We start from the raw sequence: 18010 nt of genomic DNA on the forward strand, positions 1-18010 counted from the left end.
CTGTCTCATTAACGTTATACCCTACCATAGATTTACAACACATAGGAAAATCACATCAGATGACAAAATGGTGGATAATTACACAGTAGTGGGAATCATGGCCTAACCAAGTTGACACACATTTTAGGGGGACACTATTCGATCCATAACAGACAGGTACAATTTAAAAAAAAAAGAAGACAAAAATTAGGTAGGCAAAGAAAAAGAGATAGGAAAAACAAATAAACCAAACCAAAGAGACAAACAAACAAAAAAACCAGAAGTAAAGTGAAAGAAGTATAAGGAGAATTATGACAGGAGAGTAGTGTAACTATATCCATGAAAAAAAAAAAAAATCCATGAGAGGGGAAAATTTCCAGAAAAGAACAATCACAGTGTCAAATTCTGCAAAATGGTCATGTCTGATAATATCTGAAAAGAATCCATTGGAGTAGAAAATTAGGAGCTCATTTTTAGCTCTTGGAGAGCAGTTTTGTGATGTTGTGGAGCTGAAGCTCAACTTTAATAGGTTGGAAAGTGAATGGGGTCCAATTCTTGAAAAATAGCAGACTAAGATAAAACTGAAAACCTTCGGATACACACACTTGGAAATAATACATGAAATTTTAAATAAAACAAATAATAAATGCATAACCAACCTCACAAAAAAAAAAATAGTAATCGACAGGTGCAAAGAACAAAAGAACTGAGAAAAAGCAAGAGAATGGAGCACAAACAGTATTTGAAGAGATAGTGGCTGAGATTTCAAAAACTGAGCTAAGATTCCAATACCCAGATTCAAGACACTAACAAATTCCAGGGAAGATAAGTAAAAAGAAATCCTCAGCTAAACATAGTATAGTAAAACTGCAGAAAACTGAAGATGAAGAGAAAAATCAACCTAATAAAAAGTTACCTTTAAAGAAGTCATAGTCTGATATACAGTGGGTGCAGTGGTTAAGCACTCAAAAAAAAAAAAAAACCCCACCAAACCCATTGCCATCAAGTCGATTCCAACTCATAGCGACCCGCAAACCAAAAGGTTGGTGGTTTGAACTCACCAGCTGTGACAGTGGTCTTCTTTGGAAATCCTATGGGGGCGGTTCTACTCTGTCCTATAGGGTCTCTATGAGTTGGAATGGACACAAAAGCAACAGGTTAGGTTTTCTCAACCAAAACAAGGAAAGCCAAGGCAGTGGAACAATTGCTTCCAAGAGCTGAAAGAAAATGAATGCCGATGCACAATTCTTTACTTGGTGAAATTCTTTACTCGGTGAAACTAGCTTGAGGAATAAAGATAAGATAAAGATATCTCCAAACAAACAAAAATTAAGAAAACTTATCCCCAGGGGACTGCAGTCAAGGAAATTCTAAAAGCTATTTTTCAAGCAGAAAAAAAGATTACAGATGAATGGCTGAGTATGCAGAAAGGAATGAGGAACACAAAAGAAAGAAGAGGAAATCCCAGCCCCAGAAACAAAGATAGAAAGGGAATCTGGTAGAGGTAACTAGACATCAGAGCTTCCCATGGGAGTGAATAATACAGGATCTTGGGTAGGACAGGTGGGGGATTCCAACAACCTACAAAGCAGGAAATGTGCCTCCAGCCAGTGTGAGGAGAGGAAGCTATAACCACCTCTGGCCATTGAGCCTGGTGCCTCAAAATGCTTTCCTTCTGAGCTAGAAAAACTCTGCCCACAGGCCCAGAGAATCTATGAAGAAATCTTACACGAGTCTTGAGGGTTGGGTGGAATAAATTATCACAGGAGACTTCTCCTATTAGCAAGGAAGACCTGGATAGCCTATCTCTATCACTGATTACAATTAAATACTCTGCATAAAACACAAAAAGCAGTTACCTGAGCTCTCTGAAAAGTTACTGAGAGCCAGCAGAATGAGAGGGGACCCAAAATTTGAAGAACGATCTGTATAGGGGTGAGTCACCCAGGTTTATTTATTTTTTTTCTCTTTTACCTCTCAGGTTTGATCGGAGGAAAGACCCTGTGTAGAACTGCTAAACAAAAGCATGAATTGCAAATATGGAGACAAACCCTGTCTTTCAGTCCAGAGGACAGGAAAAGGTGGCCATTGTGAGCTGGAAAGTATATGAAGGAATCTCTGCCTCTTCTTTTTTTTAAATCTGGTTTGGTTTTATTTTCCTACCCAACATTGTCCCAAGGGTGACACCTGTCACAGAGCTGTGCTCTGACAGCGCAGGTGTGGATGCCTAAAACTGCAGAAGAAAACACGTCTTTGTGGGCAGAGAAACTGGGAAAATGGAATCCTTCGTCCAAAAAGAGTTAGGGAAATCACCATTACTTTTCCTGTCTCTTTTCTCACCACATTGCCCTGCGGGTGACTCTTGTCACATGCAACTGCATGGCAGCAGAGGCAGCCAAAACTCCAGGAGAAACCTCACTTTCCTAGCCGGAAGACCAGGAAAGGGGAGAGCTGGGGACCAAAGAGTATGAGGAAAAACTTGGATAGGAGAACTGGAGAAGGGGATTCTCCAAGTCTATGAAAGAACAAATACAAGTCTCAGGTACTAGCCCTGAGCTATGCACAGCAAAACAGATGCAAAGCAGGATAGCAAAGACTCCGAAAACTGGACTATGATATAAGCCACCACCAAGACCCTGCCTAGCATCTCAGAGGCAAGCATGAGACGAATCTAGAGCAGCACAACAAAAGCATTGAAAACCGAACCTATGTTGGAACCTCCACTCACAGAAAATGAACCCAACATACATAAGCATTCTCCAAGGGATTTTAATAGGACCTTGAGCCTCACATCACAACATTCAAAATATCCGGAATATAATTCAAATTTACTTGACATACAAAAAAAAAAAAAAAAAAAACAGGTAAATGTCACCAATTCTTGAGGGAAAATTCACCATGAAGACACAACACTGAATATGCAGGTACCTGATAATAGAATTTCAAAATACATGAAGCAAAACTTGATAGAACTGAAGGGAGAAATAAACATATCTACAATTATATTTGAAGGCTGAACACTTCTTTTTCAATAGTTGATACAACAAGTAGAAAGAAAATCAGCAAGGATGTAGAAGACCTAAGCAACATTATTAACCAACTTGAGGTCATGAATACTTAAAAACCATTCCATCCAACAACAGTGAAATTCAGACATTCGTTCAAGTAAGCAAAGAACATTCACCAATATACACTAAATGTGGGGTCGTAAAACACACCTTAACAAATTTAAAGGAATACAAATCATTAAAATATGTTCTTTGATCACAATGAATCTAAGGTAGAAGTTAATATCAGAAAGTATTTGGAAAATCTCCTAATATTTGAAATTGATTGACATACTTCTAAATAACCCAAGAGTCAAAGAGGAAATCTTGAAGAAAACTAGAAAATATTTTTAATTGAATTAAAAGGAATATACGGCATCTCAAAATTTGTTGAATATAGCTAGAGGGAAATTTATAGCATTAAATGCTTATATTGGAAAAGAAGTAAGTTCCCAAATCTGTAATCCAGGCATCTACTTTAAGAAATTAGAAAAAGTAAACCAAATTAAACCCAAAGCAAGCAGAAGAAAGGCAGTTATGATAATAAGTGGAAATCAATGAAACTGAAAACAGAAAAATAGAGAAAAATCAATGAATCTAACAGCTCAGCAGCAGTCTTGACGACAACAACCTGCATTGCCAGTACCAGAGAGAGCAGAATGGGCCTTAGTCTCAAAGAGCTGTGGTTGTTTGCTAGTGCTTTTTTAAGTAAAATCACTTAGAAACTCAACTTTAGGATGACAAAATACAAAACAAATGTATATTTAACTTAAAATTTGTAGTGAATGGAATTAATATTTTTCAACCTTAACCTTTTCTTTTCTATTCAAAGGTTGATGGTTAACCCAGTGCTTCAGATTTTGAAAGATATTTAGTCAACAATTTCTCCACTGAAAGATTCTCATTGCGTGCCAAGGAAATTTACGCTTGTCACTTCAAGTACACTTTTCAACAAGGCTGATTTTACGGACCTGAAATTTACCATCATTTTATCCCGTAGGGGTCATTTCTTGCCCTGAATTCAGCTTGAATATAAAATCTGCTTTCCTTTGGTGAGCCATTATTTTTTTAAAGACATTCTGTGTCATCTTGTTTTATAGTCATCATATAATTAACGATACCAGAAACTAGATACCAGAAACCACTGTAGTTATTTTAGGCAGAAAGGAATTCAGCACAGGGAACTTAGTTCCTATGAGATCATTGTAAGGCCTGGTGGAGGAGGCTCTATGATGTACTTCCAGGAATGACTCTCAGAACAATATTACAAAACTAACCTACCAGCGGAGGCCTTGTCTCTGCTGCAATAGATAAATCGTTGGATCTGGAAGCTACCATTGCAGCTGTTGGTTCTAGAAATGCACTGGCTTACACGTGATCCAGACATTAGGGAGCTGACACAAAAACTTTCGCACCCAGGAAAAAACTACCTTACCTACATGGAGTCGTGCTGCATCTGCGAGATATGCACTGACAAAAATGGATGTTTTGGGTCCCACTTTTCAGCATGCTTCAAGCTCAAACGTTGAGACCTCTCAAGGAGCTTCAAAAAACCCTCTGTCTCCACAACGACGCTCATCAATAGAAGAAGCAGAAGTGGCAAAAACATGGCCTCATTCTTGTATACACCTCCCAAATATGACAGTTTTTTACAAAATTAAAGATGAACTTTCCATATGAGCCAAAAATTATACTCCTAAGTGTTTATCCCAGAAAAATAAATATATGCCCATATGTATCTACTTGCCCATGAGTATTCTCAAATACTTCTGGTGGGTTATTAAATGGTAGAACCACTTAGAAAACTCTTTGGCACTTTTCTACCAAAGTGAAATATACACCTAACCAATAATACATACAACAAGATGCATGAATCACAAAAAAGACAGTATTAAGCATAAGAAGCTGCACATAGAAGAGCTGTTTTTAGGCACCGTCGAGTCACTTCTAACTCATAGTGACACTATGTACAACAGTATGAAACACTGCCCAGTCCTGTGTCATGCTCACAATCATTGTTATGCTTGAGCCCATTGTTGCACCCAAATGTGTCAATCCATCTCATTGAGGGCATTCGTCTCTTTCGCTGACCTTCTACTTTACCAAGCATGATGCCCTTCTCCAGGGACTGGTCCCTCCTGATAACATGTCCAAAGTATGTGAGACAAAGTCTTAATCATCCTCGCTTTCAAGGAGCACTCTGGCTGTACTTTTTCCAACACAGACTTATCTGTTCTTCTGGAAGTCCGCAGTATATTCAATATCGTTCACCTACACCGTAATTCAAAGGATTCAGATCTTCTTCGGTCTTCCTTATTCATTGTCCAGCTTTCACACGCATATGAGGCAATTGAAAATACCATGGCTTGAGTCAGAGGCACCTTAGCCCACAAAGTGACATCTTTGTTTTTAACACTTTAAAGAGGTCTTTTGCAGCAGATTTGCCCAGTGCAATATGTCATTTGATTTCTTGACTGCTGCTTCCATGGGTGTTGATTGTGGATCTAAGTAAATTGAAACCCTTGACAACTTCAATATTTTCTCCACTTATCATGATGTTGCTTATTGGTCCAGGTGTGAAGATTTTTGTTTTCTTTATGATGAGGCGTAATCCATGCTGAAGGCTATGGTCTTTGATCCTCTTCAGTAAGTGCTTCAAGACCTCTTCACTTTCAGTAAGCATGGCTGTGTCATCTGCATAATGCAGGTTGTTAATGACTCTTCCTCCAATCCTGATGCCTCATTCTTCTTCATATAGTCTAGCTTCTCAGAATATTTGCTCAGCATACAGATTGACTAAGTATGAAGAAAAGATACAACCCTGACACACACCTTTCCTGACTTTAAACCTTGCAGTATCCCCTTGTTCTGTTCAAACAACTTCGTCTTGGTCTGTGTACAGGTTCCGCATGAACACAATGAAGTGTTCTGGAATTCCCATTCTTCTCAATGTTATCCATAATTTGTTATGATCCGAACAGTCAAATGCCTTTCCATATTCAATAAAACACAGGTAAACATCTTTCTGGTATTCTCTGCCTTCAGCTGATATCTACCTGACATCAGCAATCAAATCCTTCGTTCTACGTCCTCTTCTGAATCTGGCTTGAATTTCTGACAGTTTCCTGTCGAGGTACTGCTGTAACCGCTTTTGAATGACCTTCAGCAAAGTTTTACTTGTGTGTGGTATTAGTGCTATTATTTGATAATTTCCCCATTCTGTTGGATCACCTTTCTTTGGAATGAGTACAAATATGTATCGCTTCCAGTCGGTTGGCCAGGTAGCTGTCTTCCAAATTTCCTGGCATAGACGAACGAGCACCTCTAGCACTTCGTCTGTTTGTTGAAACATCTTAATTAGTATTCTGTTAATTCCTGGAGCCTTGTTTTTCACAAACTCCTTCAGTGCAGCTTGGATTTCTTCCTTCAACACCGTCAGTTCTTGATCATATGCTACCTCCTGAAATGGTTGCGTCTTGACCAATTCTTATTTAGAACAGTGATTCTGTGTATTCATTCCATCTTCTTTTGATGCTTTCTGTGTTGTTCAATATTTTGCCTATAGAACTTTAATATTGCAGTTCGAGACTAATCTATGGTTTAGAGGTAAAAATAATGGTTACATTTGGGAAAGGGAGTTATTGAATAGAAGAGACCTTATGAGATGCTGAAAACAGGTATTTTATATCTTGTTCTAGAAGATTATTGCAAGATAACATTTATTTTTAAAAAGAAAAGGTAAAAATCAATTATGTGAGCATTCATCTAAAAAAATTAGAAAAAGTACAGCAAATTAAGCCCAAGGAAAGAAAAAGGAAATCCGGATGAGGAGCATTAATTAAATAGAAAAATATCTTGGAAAAGCCAATAAAATTGACAACATCCTTATGAGATTGAACACAGAGAAAAAGAGAGAAGATGTACTATTAGAAATCAAAAAGGGGATATTTTATGAATGGAATTGTGTCTCCCCAAAATATGTGCTGAATGGATGTGTGGATGTGATGCTGCTTGGAAACAGGATTTTTCTTTTGTTATGTTAATGAGATCATACTAATATAGAGTGCATCCTAAACTTAATTCTTTCTTTTTTTTTTTTTAATTTTTGATTAGGACAATAAGAATTGTTTTGCTTCTTTCTTTCTGTACTCTGTTCCTATTTAATTCTTGCATTAAAACCATTCCTGGTAAATTAGAACATGCTTCTGTGTTCAGGCCCTGGATTTTTGTTGTTGTTGTTTGTTTGCCTTAATGTTTTATCATTGTTTAGTTGAAAGTTTGCAGAGCAAATTAGTTTTCCAATCAATAATTTATACACTGCTTGTTTGGTGACATTGGTAGAGAATCCTCTTCCATCCCTGGATTCCCTGTGTCCATTTGCCTTGCTTTCCTACCCCTATTGTCCTTCTGAACTTTGCTTTTGGGAAGATGCTACTTTTTAGGCCTCATATAGTTTATTGTTCTGAGGTGGACTTTTCTCACTGGTGTTATTGTTCATTTTATACGCCTGTCTATTGTATGGCCATAAAGTGATTTCATCTCCAAGTTTAAAGGGTGCCTAAAAGCCATAGTTCCAGGGGTTCCAGCCGTCTGTATCAGACCAGTAAGTCTGGTCTTATTCACGAGTTTGAATTTTGTACATTTCTCTCCCACTCTGTCTATGATCTATATTATTGTGGTCCTGGTCAGAGTGGTCGGTAGTGGTATCCAGGCACCATCTAGTTCCTCTGGTCTCAGGCTAGTTGTGGTGGATTACTTTTGTGTGCCATGGGCATGTAACTCACACCTAGGTGATTGTGTCGTAGGGTAATCGTAGCCCACCATGGGAACTGGTCAGTTTTGCCTTAAAAGAGAGCCAATTGCAGAGCAGAGAGGAGAAGCCCACCACCCCAAGGAAGGAGAGACCCAGTAGCAGGAGATGGTATGGTGGGCTTCCTGGCCCATGGAGAGAGAAAGCTGAGTGCTTTTGGGTAGAAACTGAGGGCCAGGGAGAGGTGTGCCTGCGAGCACAGCTGGGGAGAGGCTATCTTGGTAGAAGAACTGTATCCTGAGTGTTCTTGAGCTTGAATTGTAACTGTTACTTCCCTAATAAACCCCATAATTGTGAGTATGGTCTGTGAATTCTGTGTAGCCATTGAATGAATTATCAAACCCAGCAGAGAAGTAGAGAGTGCTGCGCGAGGGACGGTTGGTGTCAGACTTAGTAAAAATGGTAGGGAGAGGAGGCGTGTCTGACCTCTGCCTCATGGGTATCAGCCTTGGGCTATTGATCTTGATTTTACTTTCCCCTTGTGAAGTTACAGGAGGTCAAACACTGCCCCCTAGCCATTTTACACTAGTAGAGGCCATGGTTCATGTGGTTCGTTAGTACCTTCGACTAACTGTTCCCTTGAATCTTTGATTTCTCGAGTCTTCTTTGCTCTGCATGGGAGGAGACCCTTTTATCTTAGCTGGCCACTCACAAGCTTTTAAACCCCAGTCACTGCTCACCAAGGCTGGATGTAGAACATTGTCTGTATGGATTATGATATACCAGTTGACCTAGATGTCCCCTAAGACTATGGTCCCTAGCCTTCAAGCCCAGTATCTCAGTTCCAGGGGGTGTATGGTTATGGCTAAGAAGTTTCCATGACTGTGTCCTCTCTGCATACTATTGCATACATGAGTATATTTGCAGCATGTACACATATGTATGTATGTGCGTGTAGTTCCATATGCCCTACCACCCCTGTTCAGCTTACATATCTACCTGTGTATCCACTTGTACATTATTTGTTATTACTGCTGTTGCAGGATTGTATTAGTATTTACCATTGTTGCCTTTTACTCTGACTTATAAAAAAACCAGAATAGACACAGACAGACAGACAGACACACACACACACAAGGGGAAGACAGACGCTATCTAACAATGGAGGTAGATGAAGTTATAAACCCAGGAACTCCAAAGGTGCCTGACGACTAGAAGGTGAAACAGAGAAAGAAGGACCTCCCCCTAGAGCTATGCCCTGAATTCAGATTTCTAGCCTCCTGAATGTGAGAAAATAAATTTCAGTTCTTTAAAACCACCTGCTTGTGGTACTTCTGTTATGGCAGTGTCTAAGTTATCTAGTGCTGCTATAACAGAAATACCGCAAGTGGATGGCTTTAACAAAGAGAAATTTATTATCTCATAGTCTAGTAGGCTACAAGTCTGAATTCAGGGTGTCAGCTCTAGGGGAAGCCTTTCTCTCTCTGTCAGCTCTGGGGCAGGGGGAAGGCCCTTATCATCAATCCTCCTCTATTGAAGAGCTTCTCAGCGCAGGGACCGTGGGACGAAAGGACACGCTATTCTCCTGGCTCTTGTTTCTTGGTGGTATGAGATCTTCACGTCTCTCTGCTCAGTTTTCTTTTATATTCCAAAGGAGATTGATTTAAGGTACAACCTAATCTTGTAGATTGAGTCTTGTCTCCTTAACATAACTACCTCTAATCCTGCCTCATTAACATCATAAAGGTAGGATTTCCAACACATAGGAAAGTCACATCAGATGATCACACAATACTGGGAATCATGGCCTAGCCAAGTTGGCACATATTTTTTAGGGACACAATTTAATCCCTAACAGGCAGCACTAGGTAACTAAGACAGTACACAATGACAGATCTTTCAAACATTAAAAAGATCATACAGGAATATTATGAATATCTTCACGTCTATAAGTTTACAAAATTTGAGGGAATTTTCTAGTTCTTAAGAAAAATCTAATGATTTAGCAATACTGGCCCAAGAAGAAATAGAAAATCTCAATACTTCCGTAACTGTTATTTATTGAATTTGTACATAAAAAACTTTTATCCCCCCACTAAAATAATCTCCAGCTTCATATGACTTTTCTAGTGAATTCTAAAAACCTGAGGAAAGGAAAAAACTGATTACCTATAATGTTGTGAGTATCTGACTGACAACAAACTAATCAATAGCAACAGTGGATGCTCAGAGATAATGAACCAGTGATTTCAAAATCAGTTTAATAATTTTCTGTACCCATCCAGGCAATCAGTCAAGCATCAATCAAGCAAGGCATTTTTGGATATATAAGAACTCAGGAAATTTACTGACACAAATCTTTTTAGGAAATTACTCAAGGATGTACTCTAGCAAAACGAGCGAGAAAACCAAGAAAGGAGAAGACGGAGATTCAGGAAAGACTGAACCCAATCTAGGGAACTGACACAATATCATTTTGTAATGTATGGAGATAGAAGGATGAGTGGTTTCTAGAAGCTGGAGAATTATTGGAGTTGATTTATCTTGTTGGCAACACTCTTGAGACAGTATCTGAATGTCTGTTGCTAAGGTTTCCAGCCATACCCTGGTCTCTTCCATGCCTAAAATTTTTTTGATACAATTCTTTCGCAAGTCCATCAAGTTCCTTAGTCTTCTTATGCATGTTTTGTTTTGTTTAAATTGGTCAGTCTGTTAAAATTCCTAAAGCTGGCCTAGTCACATCTCTTCTTAAGATTTGGTTGGTAAATTATTTCTTTCATTTCATGAAATATCCCTGTCATCATGGTCTACGTTTTCTTTTCTGATTAAGCTAGATGGATTCATTTGTTAGTAATAATAATAATAAAAAAAATTGTAACGACAATGATAAGTTTCCAAAGCTAGCCCACTAGAGACATCGTAAGCTAATTGTGAGTCCTGGATCCTAAAAGAAGAGGATCATGTGGTTTAGCACAGAGAAAGACTAAGATAGCACATGCTTCTTTCCTGAAAGAGTCCCTTTCCAAAACTTACCCTATCTATCTATGTCTGCCTGTCTGTCTATAAACACACACACACGCACACAGATTTCTCACTCGCTTTATGATTCTTCCTAGTACAATCTTTCTCTTGTGCTTTCATGCTCTCCTAAGACTATAATTATCAGTCCTCATTCAAAAAAAGGACTGTTTATAGATCCTCATTCCCCGAAATTGCTTCTAAATTGTTCCCTATTGTAAAAATTTCCTTTTGAATTCTATAGAGTGGATTCACAGTAGATTTCACATGTTGGAGAAGCAAAACAAGAAGACTAAACAAAGACACCAAAACTTCTTTCAAGTGTAGTCCATACTCATCATAAAAGCCTCCTCAGCTCATACCAAAAAACCAAACCCATTGCTGTCAAGTTGATTCCAACTCATAGCCACCCTATAGGACAGAGTAGAACTGCCCCATAGGGTTTCCAAGGAGCGGCTGGTGGATTTGAATTGCCAGCCTTTTGGTTAGCAGCTGAGCTCTTAACCACGGTGCCACCAGGGCTCCCCTCAGCTCATAAAAAAAAAAAAAAAAAAAACACTCAAATATTCTGTTCCTGACTCTCTACTTCCTGGAACTGCTCTCTTCAAGATCACCTCCTGCTTCTAAATCCAATAAATACACAATTTTAATGTTTATTTTTCTCATTTTGTTCTGTTAATTCATTTACTGTAGTTTATCTCTTATTTTTGGTTTCTTGTCTGGTTTTATGGGCCTGAGTCTCCTTGTGAGGAGTCCTTTCTTTCTTCACTGAAACTTTGTTACTGTGTGTCTTACTATTTTGTAGACAGAGGAAACCAAGGAAGAGGCCTGGTGATGAGGAAATTTCTGCAAACTGGGGCCATGAGAATGATGACAGAGATTGGAGACAGAACAGGACACGGAGGCTGGAATTCTAAAATGTATCTCAGAGGTCCTGGGTGGGGCAGTCTGATGTTAACCAGAGTGACAGGGCTGGTACAGGCTCAGGGTTCGAGAGTTTTGCTGAGAGGGTTCATGAGGGAATAAATGGAAATGGTACTATTGTCCTTGCCTCCAAACTGAGTCATGCAGCTTTTTCCTGAACAGTCACGTTGTATCCACCAATGGATACTTTTTATCCCTGATTTTGTCATCTTCGCAGCATTCGACACTTTCACCACTCTTTCCTTCTCATGCCTTACTTTTTCCTTATTAAAACTTTTTCCTCCCTTGACTTTTGTGACTATCCTCCCTCCTGGTTTTTCTTCTGGTTTTGTTTTGTTTTTGGCTATTTTTTGTATTCATCCCTTTAATGTCACCCACTGTAATTCTCCTGTTACATGTGTTCTTGACATAACTGTATCTCCTCTCCAGCATAAACCATAGGTCTAGACATTTTTCCTAAACTTCATTCAGAAAGTTGTCCATAATGGATCTCAATATTTTCTGCTCTTTACTCACAAAGCTGCTCTTCCTATGTGTTTATGGTCCTAGTTATGATACTATTTAGGCCTCTGTATGATGCAAATGATTTGCGCTCAACTACTAATGTAAAGGTTTGCAGTTTGAACCCACCTGGCATTGTCATGGAAGAAAGGCCTGGCAATCTGCTTCTGTAAAGATTACAGCCAAGAAAATCTTACGAAGCAGTTCTACTCCGTAACACACGAAGTCACCATGAGTCAGAACTGAATTGATGGCAATGGGTTTGGTTTTGGTTGGGAGGGCACTATTTATTTACAAGGCATTAGTGGTTCATTGGTAGAATTCTTGCCTTCCATGAGGGAGACCTGGGTTTGATTCCCAGCCAATGCACCTCATGTGAAGCCACCACACATCGGTCAGTGGAGCCTTGTGCATTGCTATGATGCTGAACAAATTTCAGTGGAGTTTCCAGACTAAGACAGACCTGGAAGAAAGGCCTGGTAATCTACTTCTGAAAATCACCCAATGAAAATTCTATGTCCAACCCACATCTGATTATGAGGATGACACAGGACCAGGCAGCATTTCATTCCATTGTGCCTGGTGTCACCATGAATTTGGTGCGAACTCAATAGCAGCTAACAACAACAATGTGGCAGCATTTACTCAGTCCCCTAAGCCAGAAACCTAAATTCCTCTCTCTGCTTTAACAGGAGATTACTAAGTCCTGCTAAGTGTGCTGCATTTACAAACTTCTGAACTAGTTCTTAATCAGCAGCATCACCTGAAAATGTGTTAGAAATCTGAATGTTTAGACCCCACTCCAGACCTACTAAATCAGAAACTCTGGAGTTGGGGCCATCGGTCTGTGTTTTGACAAGCCCTCCATGTGATTCTGATACACAAGTTTGAGAACCACTGTTCTAAACTAGTGGTTGTTAACCCTAGGGACCATTTTCTGGGCTTCAAGAGGACCATGAAGCACAGGTAAGCATACCCCAAACTGAGTGTATGTCCGTATGTATTTTTCTGAGTGGATAGCTTTTATTCTTACCTTCATATGGGTTCAGTGAGTCCCAAGTTGGAAACGATTCCTGTGTTCCGTTACTATCACCACTCACCTTGGTTCAGGGCCTCTTAATGCAATCATCTCTTACACAGTCCCTTTGCCTCCAGTCTCCAAACTCTTCAGTTTATCTCCATATTGTTGTCAGAGTGATCTTTCTAAAACATAAATCTAATCATGGTCATTTCCTGCCCAAGGCCTTCAATGGCTCCCATCAGGTTATTATAACCTCTTAGCGATGGCATTGGGTTAGCGTGACATACAATACTGTTCTTCAAGGCTTATTCTTCCACATACTTCTGTAGTCACTTTGAGCTAACAATAATAAACTTTGGATATTCTGGACCTCACTTAGCATTCCCATACCTTTCTGCCTTTGTACATTCTGTACGCTCAGTCTGGAATGCCCTTCACTGTTCCTCCCTCCCTCCTTACCTAGTTCTTATTTGTTCAACTTTAGCTCAAGCATCATCTCTTTTGTGAAGTCTTTCGTTAGGGCAAAAGTGGCACTCCTATGAGCTCCCCTTTCCCCCTTGTTTATCCATATGACAATAGTTTTCAAATGTTTAGGTTTAAGATCCTTTTAGACTCTTAAACATTATTGAAGACCCCAAGGGACTTTTACTTATTGTTGTTGTTTGTTGTGAGGTGCTGTCAAATCATCTCATGGGGACCTTATGTATAACAGAACAAAATGTTGCCAGTTCCTGTACCATATTCATGATCACTGGTGTTATAGATTGAATTGTGCACCCCCCCCAAAAAAAATATGTGTCACCTTGGTTAGGCCATGATTCCCAGTATTGTGTGGTTGTCCTCTGTTTCATGATTGATGTAATATTTCTGTGTTGTAAGCCCTAATTTCTGCCTGTAGTTAATGAGGCAAGATTGGGTTATGTTAAAGAGGATTAGGGTGGGAAATAACACCCTTACTCAGGTCACATCCCTGATCCAATGTAAAGGGAGTTTCCCTGGGGTGTGGCCTGCATCACCTTTTATCTTACAAACAATAGAAGGAAAGAGAAGTGAGCAGAGAGTGGGGGACCTCATACCGCCAAGAAATAAGAGACAAGAGAATAGCGTGTCCTTTGGACCCGGGGTCCCTGTGCTGAGATGCTCCTCAACCAGGGAAGCCTGATGACAAAGATATTCCTCCAGAGCCAACAGAGAACGCCTGCCTTTCCCTGGAGCTGACACCCTGAATTTAGACTTCTAGCCTCCTGGACTGTGAGAGAATAAAATTCTCTTTGTTAAAGCCAACCACTTGTGGTATTTCTTTTATAGCAGCACTAGAGAACTAGGACAGTATGCTTGAGTCCATTGCTTGGGTATTGTGTCAGTCCATCTCATTGAGGGTTTCCCTTATTTTTGCTGACCCTCTACTTTAGCAACCATGATGTCCTTTTCTAGCAATTTGTCTTTCCTGATGACAAATTCAAAATAAACAAGCTGTGGTATCGCATCCTCACTTTTATATTTACCATAACAGAAATTAAATTTGAAATAAAAAATATTTTAAAATTCATTTTAAAATAGCAATAAATTCTTTTGTTAATATAAATGATTTATTTTTATGAGAAAATTATATTCTTGATAAAAATTTGTGAGAAGACTGGCATTGTTTTACATTTCTTAAACCTCTTTAATGTCTGGTTTTATACAAGATATCTGGATTCTCATATCTGTTTCTGAATTCAATCTGTTGTGATATGTGGTTTTGTGTGAAATATATGAAGAAAATCTGGTCTCATACAGATACGGAGTTGGAAAAGTATTTTCATAGCCTTTCCAGATAATTCTAGATATTCTTCTTTGATACTACACCAAACTTGACAAGTAGTCATATTTTAGAGTGTACTTGCAACGTGGAATCTGAAACCATATCAATGAACTTTTCATATTCTGCCACATTAAAATCCATTGGTCTATCTTGTATTTTGAATGAATCTTTTAGATTTTGTAACACTATGCATTTGGCCATTTGGAAAATAGTTGCTCATTGATCTGTGGAGATTTTCTGGATGTTCACACATTCCGTTATACAATGTCAAAAACCTTACATTTGTTAGTATCATCAGTAATTTCAGCAAAGTCTTTAAGTATTAGAAAGTTGTCAAGCTCAAGGTGGCAGACACAATTTTAAAAAAACAACTGCATAATTGCTTTTTCTGAAGACAATCATCCCACCTGGACATGCAACAGAAGTACTTTCCATTTTGTCCCAAATATTAAGAAGAGGAGTATGCTAAAATGAAAATTTAATAAAATTAATAACTTTTACTCCTTTCTCAAGGACATTGTGAGACTAAAACAAAACAAAAAAAAAACCAAACCCATTGCCATCAAGTCTATTCCAACTCATAGTGACCCTATAGTACAGAGTAGAACTGCCCCCGAGAGTTTCCAAGGAGCACCTGGTGGATTTGAACTGCTGACCTTGTGGTTGGCGGCTGTAGCTCTTAACCACTATGCCACCAGGGTTTCCTGAGTGAGACTAGCTTATTTAAAACATTTTACATTTTTTATACTGTGAGTGCATGGTGGGGAATACAAAATACAATGACTAGTAGTGATTCCTGCTATAGTGCCAGCAGTTTTACCTACCATTGTTTTTACACCATCAATTCAAATGCCAACAAATTTAAAAATACTTATACAGTCTTAATGTTATTATGAAAATCATTTTGACCTTGCAGTCTCCCTGAAAGGGTTTTGAGGACCCCCAGAGTTCTGCAGACCTCACTTTGAGAACAGCAGCTCTATAGTCTCACATACCACTGTTGCTTGTTTCTTATCCGGTTGCAAATTCTATGTGGACTGTATATAACTATCTTTTATGTGCCCTTGTCTAACAGTGTCTGGTACATAAAATTCAATAAACATTAATACCTGTGGAATGAGCAAATAAATTACAAGTTATAAAAAACAACCACATAGCCTTCATATCAATGTTTCCTTCCTTAATTCAATCTGAATTTACACTTTTGTAAAAACTTCCAAGTTTTTTTTCACAATTAAAACCCTGGTCAGTTTTTTAAGTAGTTGGGGGTGGGGAAGCTGCCTATATATAATAATGACTTGCAGGCCTGGTTGTTAAGCGCTGGGCTGACAGGTTGGCAGTTCAAACACACCCAGTGGCTCCATGGGAAAAAGACCTGGTGATGTACTTCATTTATGACTCTCCATTGCTGGAGAGTCAATCCTACCTCAAAGCAACCCTATAAGACACAGTAGAACTTCCCCCATGAGGTTTCCAAGGCTGTACATATTTAGGGTGGCTGGCTGGCCAACATTTTCGCAGGTCTTGGAACCGATTAATTCCGGTTCGAACCCCTGCTGAGAATTTGCATCTCTAACAAGTTTCCAAGAGATGCTCACATTGCTGGTTAGGGACCAATTCTGAGACTCACTAGTATAGCAGTGGTTGTCAAAATTATTATACAGAATAATCACCTGAGGTTTTTGTTAAAATGTAGATTTTGATTCAGTGTATCTGGGGTGGAAATGTGAATTTTCAACAGGGGTTCGAACTCGAACCAACCAGTTGGAAGCCCTGCCTTTGGGCTAGCAGCTGAGCCCTTCATCACTGCACCCCAGGGCTTTACCCCCTCCCCTAAGGCTTATGGCCAAGTTCTACTCTGGGGCAGATCTACTCTGTCACATGAGGTTACTATGAGTCCTAATACATTTGATAGCACCCAACCACAACATCGTTTGGTCCAGAATTTATCTGTGATGCTGGAAAGTCATTCCTCCTTTACACACCAGCAGGCGGCTACGTTTCCCAGTCCCACTGACAGTAAAGACTAGAAAGAACTGGGTCGGTCTGTTGATAGTAGCAAAAGAATTTGATGAGTGCTAGGGGCAGGAATTTTTTTAGGGGCAGGAAATCGATTAACAAAAAAAAACTGGGAAGGAAGGTAGGGGGAAGTCCTACAGCCCGAGTGATCCTGGAACCCGAGCCCCAAGCCGCGCTGGACCCGGCGGGTTGCCGGGGAGACGCTTCCGGCTGGCGCGAGCGGCCCCGGGGAGCAGGGGAGTTGTGAAAGGGTGGCTAGACCTGCCCGGCGCTGTGAATTCGCCAGCGGGAGCGCGCTCGCGGCCGCACGTTCTTCGCTTTCCCGGCTCCGTCGCTGACGCGTCGTAGACGTTGGGGAGCGGGAAGGCAGCGACAGCGGGATCGGGATGAACAGCGGAGGCGGCTTCGGTTTGGGCTTGGGCTTCGGCCTCACCCCTACGGCGGTGATTCAGGTGACGAATCTGTCGTCGGCGGTGACCAGCGAGCAGATGCGGACGCTTTTTTCCTTCCTAGGAGAAATCGAGGAGCTGCGACTTTACCCCCCGGAGTAAGTGCTTTAGCTCGGCTGGGGGATGGGCGCAGGCGCCATAGAGACCTCAGGATCCGAGCCTTGGAGGAGAGCGCGGACGGGGGCGCGCGGTGCTCGACACGTGACCGCTGGGCTTACCTTAGTGCCCATATTTGATTAGGGCACTGTGGTCTGGCGCCCCGAGGTCCTGCTCCCCTCGTTAGTCGGATTTTGGGGGCTAACCTCTGCACGGAGCCCTTACAAAGGATTTAGAGAGGTTGTCTTTTTCGTGCCTGTGGTACTTGTCGTGGTCGCTGCCCTGTCTTCTGGTTCATGCTTTTTTTTTTTTTCCCGAACTTAAGATGGCCGCAGGTGGGCCTAAAATAGTCCTCATGGCGAACGCCTGATAACGTCTGTGCAATGTGAAAATCGCGGGGAC

At 40.2% G+C, this 18010-nt stretch overlaps 1 protein-coding gene across 4 annotated transcripts in view; it reads left to right on the top strand.

The window, feature by feature from the left end:
* The first annotated feature begins 17286 nt into the window (after positions 1-17286).
* The window catches only part of SREK1 (splicing regulatory glutamic acid and lysine rich protein 1), a 49671-nt gene continuing 48947 nt past the window's right edge, over positions 17287-18010 (top strand). Inside the window, exon 1 of one of the 4 annotated variants that reach the window (XM_010588187.3) lies at positions 17287-17610. In XM_010588187.3, the coding sequence (XP_010586489.2) occupies positions 17450-17610 (161 nt within the window). In that variant the 5' untranslated portion in view covers positions 17287-17449. The remainder of the gene's footprint in view (positions 17611-18010) is intronic. The other 3 variants (XM_064272698.1, XM_064272707.1, XM_064272712.1) reach the window with 3 other exon arrangements.

This window comes from Loxodonta africana, chromosome 2, assembly GCF_030014295.1.
Source record: "Loxodonta africana isolate mLoxAfr1 chromosome 2, mLoxAfr1.hap2, whole genome shotgun sequence".
Lineage (NCBI taxonomy): Eukaryota > Metazoa > Chordata > Mammalia > Proboscidea > Elephantidae > Loxodonta > Loxodonta africana.